The sequence below is a fragment of the Erpetoichthys calabaricus genome, chromosome 4 (genome assembly GCF_900747795.2).
Source record: "Erpetoichthys calabaricus chromosome 4, fErpCal1.3, whole genome shotgun sequence".
Taxonomy (NCBI): Eukaryota; Metazoa; Chordata; class Cladistia; order Polypteriformes; family Polypteridae; genus Erpetoichthys; species Erpetoichthys calabaricus.
Genome location: NC_041397.2, coordinates 157,351,267 through 157,357,266, shown reverse-complemented (window position 1 = coordinate 157,357,266; position 6,000 = coordinate 157,351,267). Strand labels below are relative to the sequence as shown.

General features: G+C 37.9%; 1 protein-coding gene across 2 annotated transcripts in view; it reads right to left on the bottom strand.

The window, feature by feature from the left end:
- Positions 1-1,969: 1,969 nt before the first annotated feature.
- LOC114650330 (solute carrier family 46 member 3) overlaps positions 1,970-6,000 on the bottom strand; it is a 215,030-nt gene continuing 210,999 nt past the window's right edge. For both annotated transcript variants that reach the window (XM_051925748.1, XM_051925747.1), the window contains one exon: positions 1,970-2,289. In XM_051925748.1, coding sequence (XP_051781708.1) covers positions 2,276-2,289 — 14 coding nt within the window. In that variant the 3' untranslated portion in view covers positions 1,970-2,275. The remainder of the gene's footprint in view (positions 2,290-6,000) is intronic.

The following is a 6,000-nucleotide window of genomic DNA, read 5'->3' as shown; positions in this document are numbered from 1 at the left end:
GGGTTTCAAATTAAAAACCATAGGTGAAACTGGCAAACAAAAAGAAAATTTTAAATGGGCAATAGAACACAGACATTGGACATAAGATGACTGGAAATGTGTGTTATGCTCAGTACCCCAGAGTCATCTTTTCTCTGTTGCAAATAACACTGTGTGTATATATATATATATATATATATTACTGTATATATATAAAAGAAGAAAAATATGGACCTGCAAGACATTTGTTTCTCAAACTACACGCTCTGATGTTCCTTTCCTGTGATGCAGTTGCCCATTTGGGTCTTCCCCTTCTTTTTTTTATCCTGGTTAGATCCACTGTGAACTCCTCTCTCTTAATACAGTAATCAACACCTTTGTATTAAAATCTTCAATTTCTTGGGAGCTTGGCTCATGGAAACCTTCATTCTGCAAAACACCAATAGACTGAAATGTTTCTTGTGAAAGCTGTTCCATTTTGGCCATTTTTGAACCCAGAACTGAATTTTAACAATGTTGGTACCTTGTAACACAAGTGAACAGGGTAACAGATTTTAGTGGTATTAAGGCAGCTATAAATATAGTATTATAATCTATCTATTATATAAAAAAAACTTTGGGTCAAGATGTGATTATCTTGGAGAGACATTTTGATGTCACGTGAGACTAGACATTACAACCTTAGGAAGCAAGACCCGTGAGACGGTGACTTTTTCACGTCACGCCCTGCTTACAAACAATTTCTCGGAGACACTTTAATGTCCCACAAGACAAGGAAGTGAGACAAAAGGACAGCTGCTGTACATGCTTTTAAATGATTGACACGCAGCATGACATGCAAATCACGCAGCACGGCACAACAGGCAGCTGGCTTAAAGCGTGCCCCCTGGGGAGGGGGAATAACTCATTCATTACAGCTTTATTACTGGCAAATATCAAGTAATAAAAAAAATGAATGAAATGAAAATAGGCTCTTTAAACTGTATAAACCTGGGGGTTGGTGAGCGAAGCGAGCAGGGGGTGGAGCCCCCTAGTATGTAATAATAAAATATAACAGAGGAGTCTGTGGTACCATAAAAGGAGTCATGATTGTTCACATTAGATTTGCAAAGTGGACTCCAATCCAGACTCTGCAATTGCTTATTACTTATATGGGATGTCTGGATACTAAATAAGCCTATACTGTTGTTCATATTTATCAACAACCCTTGCAAAAAGTGTTTTAGTTTGCTTCATTGTACAAAAAATATTGGATTCACTCAACTCAAAAGAAATAATTTGTACCCGAATTGTGCTTGAGCGTGGATAACCACAGAATAGGTGTACCCAGAAGCAATCTTGATATATATATACCACATCAAATAAATTGTGTGTGGCAGGTTATTAAGAAATTGTAGGCACACGTACACCTGCACTGTCTGTAAGGTCAGAAGCCTCTGAGGCAGCTGACCTGGGAGGAGCTCTCTGTTATGGCTCTGGTACTAGGGTGTTGTACCGTGTTAGCCATTATGAATGTAGAGAAAAGCCAAGCAAAATGACACCTTTTATTGGCTAACTAAAAAGATTTCAATATGCAGGCTTTCCTTGCCTGAAGAAGGGGCCCGAGTTGCCTCGAAAGCTTGCATATTGTAATCTTTTTAGTTAGCCAATAAAAGGTGTCATTTTGCTTGGCTTTTCTCTGTTATGGCTCAAAAGTCTATTTGCAATGCTTTGTGATCTGGAGGCCTGTGTGAAATACCTGTAGCTAACATTCTAGGAAGAACAGGAGGCTGAGTAAATACCACGAGTGAATTCCTTAGCAGCGGCGTGGTGATAAACATTAAAGGGAGCAAGTGGACAGGTATTCCTACTGATTGTAATCAATAAGCCAAAATGTAAGAGAACTTTTCATTTGCATACCAATGGTCAGTGTTGGAGAAGGTGCAAATCATGCAAGGATGCAAGTAGAAGAATAAATTGTGACAGGAGGAGCAATAAAATATGTACACAGTTCAAAATAAGAAAAAACTGATCTTATGAAAGCTTTTATGCAAAACTATATTTAATATATTTACAATATATTTAATCATCCTATTTAGATTAAACATTTTATTGCCTAATACTGCTGACTACTGTGTCTACATGTTCTTCTTTAGTAACTTGCCACTTTGATGTTTCCTAAGATTACATCTTCCATCATCCAATGGCACTATGACATTCATCTAGATTTAATTTTCATGCTTAGGTGCAGTATGTTATTCATTTTCATTATTATTTTCCTTCAAAAGTTCTCTCTTTTCTTCTGATAGTTGAGGATTCAAAGTAAGAATGCTGCATTAAAAACAAGGACAGGACAGTGTTAAATCTGCAAAAAAAACTCAATAATAAACATACAAAATAAAGAATGATAAGAAATTCTGCAGACTTTATCAAGCCCTTAATGGAAATTCATTCATTTTTATGAACATCCTATACACTGGTCAGAGTAAGAGGTAATCAAATTTTAGTAATACTGTAGTTTACATGAATACTTGGAGGTACAACAGTCAGCCTTTACAGCCACACCAGTGCCAGTGAATTAAATTGACTGCACCATTGTGACAAACTAATGAAAACTCATACATTTATTTTTCTGAAACCAATGTTTTCATGAGAGGGAGTCAGAGACCATTGTTGGGATGTCAGGTGCAAGACAGAAATATACCTTAGACGGAATTTTAATTGCATTAACCTTTTCCTCTTTTTTGCACCAAACCAAATACTTTGAAAGTAAAATAGGCACAGAATATTTAAACATGATAATAATAACAGTAATAATAATAATAAATAAATAAATAAATAATACTGACGAGAACTTATTTTACGTAACTAATGTGAAGGAGGAGCTTACATGTAACACTAAAGTTTAGTGAGGTTAGCTACCATGAACCAGGTGGCTATGGTAGAGATACACCTGGCAAAATATTCAGTGAGGGCCAGCCAGACACCTTTCATACTAGAGATTAAAAAGTACTATACAAGAACTCCACCCAAACCAGGGATAATAGGACCAGTTTAGGTTCATCAGTAAGACCTCACATTGAGCTACTGTTGACAGTGAAGGTTGGGGGTCAGCAGCAATACTGGTAGGTAACAGGTAAATGTGGGAAATTTCAAACATACAGTACTTAAACTAGAAGACGGAGTTTGTGCTTGAGGTTTAAAGTACTGGCTAAGTACAGTTCAAGATCATCTACACACCACACTGGCTGAAAGGAACTGTGGAAGTCCACTGTTTGCTAGCAGATCTGAGGAAACCCATTAACCTTAAAAAATATTGTTATACTTATTACAGGAGCATTTGGGGGTTTAACACTAGAAACCCTGTAGCCTATGAAAAAAGTCATATTGCCAGGCCACCTTAAATTCCTCTGCACCTCTTCAGCAGCCTCTTTGTTTTACAAATATGTCAATCCGCACAAGCAGCAAGCAGCCTGTTATTCCATTCGGCATTGACGCAGTTGAAGTGAGACACAAAATTCTCAGAGCTGTTTATCTGGGTGTGAAGTGCCATGAGTTGTATAGGGTAAATATAAGGTTATTTGGAATACATACATTTCATGTGTGTTCCATTTCTACAATAATCTGAATAAATGTAGGATGACATGAAATGCGAGACAAGAAATGTTGAACACATAACTAAAACAGAATTTTTTTTCATGTTATAATAATAACAAAATTCTGACATGAAGTCCAAATATCAAATACTTTCACAAAAGGTATAACAAAACAAGTACACCATTATTCATGAATATAACCAAAGAAAAAGAAATGATTAAATTTACATGTTGCTGTCAATATTTAAAAACCGAAGCCTATCAATTGTGTGCGTGGGTTAGATGCAAGAATGGCTGCTTCTAAATCAAGAGGTTGCAGGTTCGATCCCAGGTTTCCCCCGCATTTTCAGTTTTGAGTAGCGAACTGTGACTATTGTTACTATTTTATTAATGTATAATAAAAACATACATTTGATTTGAGTCTAACACCCATTGTACATTTTTGCTGCTTTTAAAAGTTAGTTTTTTTATTATTCAGTTTCATTCTTTCAGTCATATTCACATGGTATAACGAACTTGCTTCTCCCTCTCTGAGTTCATGGCGTTTATCTCCATTCTTTTCACAAGAGCAGCGATGACCACAATTGGTGCTGTGGTTAATGCTGGGTCAGAACTATTTGTTGTACCAGCAATCAAAGATATGGTGACCACTATCAGAGAGACTATCATGCGGCATTTTCTCTTTCAGCCGTTTCTGGGCAAAGGCATAACTGTAACAACATAACTTCTTCACATCACTTTTGCTAGCTAATAGACTGCTGTACTACAACACAACACTGCTTGGCACCATAAAGTGGGACGGGAATTTCCACCTGCAGCTAAAATCACTTCATTACACATGTACAGTGGTGTGAAAAACTATTTGCCCCCTTCCTGATTTCTTATTCTTTTGCATGTTTGTCACACAAAATGTTTCTGATCATCAAACACATTTAACCATTAGTCAAATATAACACAAGTAAACACAAAATGCAGTTTTTAAATGATGGTTTTTATTATTTAGGGAGAAAAAAAAATCCAAACCTACATGGCCCTGTGTGAAAAAGTAATTGCCCCCTTGTTAAAAAATAACCTAACTGTGGTGTATCACACCTGAGTTCAATTTCCGTAGCCACCCCCAGGCCTGATTACTGCCACACCTGTTTCAATCAAGAAATCACTTAAATAGGAGCTGCCTGACACAGAGAAGTAGACCAAAAGCACCTCAAAAGCTAGACATCATGCCAAGATCCAAAGAAATTCAGGAACAAATGAGAACAGAAGTAATTGAGATCTATCAGTCTGGTAAAGGTTATAAAGCCATTTCTAAAGCTTTGGGACTCCAGCGAACCACAGTGAGAGCCATTATCCACAAATGGCAAAAACATGGAACAGTGGTGAACCTTCCCAGGAGTGGCCGGCCGACCAAAATTACCCCAAGAGCGCAGAGACGACTCATCCGAGAGGTCACAAAAGACCCCAGGACAACGTCTAAAGAACTGCAGGCCTCACTTGCCTCAATTAAGGTCAGTGTTCACGACTCCACCATAAGAAAGAGACTGGGCAAAAACGGCCTGCATGGCAGATTTCCAAGACGCAAAACACTATTAAGCAAAATGAACATTAGGGCTCGTCTCAATTTTGCTAAGAAACATCTCAATGATTGCCAAGACTTTTGGGAAAATACCTTGTGGACTGATGAGTCAAAAGTTGAACTTTTTGGAAGGCAAATGTCCCGTTACATCTGGCATAAAAGGAACACAGCATTTCAGAAAAAGAACATCATACCAACAGTAAAATATGGTGGTGGTAGTGTGATGGTCTGGGGTTGTTTTGCTGCTTCAGGACCTGGAAGGCTTGCTGTGATAGATGGAACCATGAATTCTACTGTCTACCAAAAAATCCTGAAGGAGAATGTCCGGCCATCTGTTCGTCAACTCAAGCTGAAGCGATCTTGGGTGCTGCAACAGGACAATGACCCAAAACACACCAGCAAATCCACCTCTGAATGGCTGAAGAAAAACAAAAAGACGACTTTGGAGTGGCCTAGTCAAAGTCCTGACCTGAATCCAATTGAGATGCTATGGCATGACCTTAAAAAGGCGGTTCATGCTAGAAAACCCTCAAATAAAGCTGAATTACAACAATTTTACAAAGATGAGTGGGCCAAAATTCCTCCAGAGCGCTGTAAAAGACTCATTGCAAGTTATCGCAAACGCTTGATTGCAGTTATTGCTGCTAAGGGTGGCCCAACCAGTTATTAGGTTCAGGGGGCAATTACTTTTTCACACAGGGCCATGTAGGTTTGGATTTTTTTTCCTCCCTAAATAATAAAAACCACCATTTACAAACTGCATTTTGTGTTTACTTGTGTTATATTTGACTAATGGTTAAATGTGTTTGATGATCAGAAACATTTTGTGTGACAAACATGCAAAAGAATAAGAAATCAGGAAGGGGGCAAATA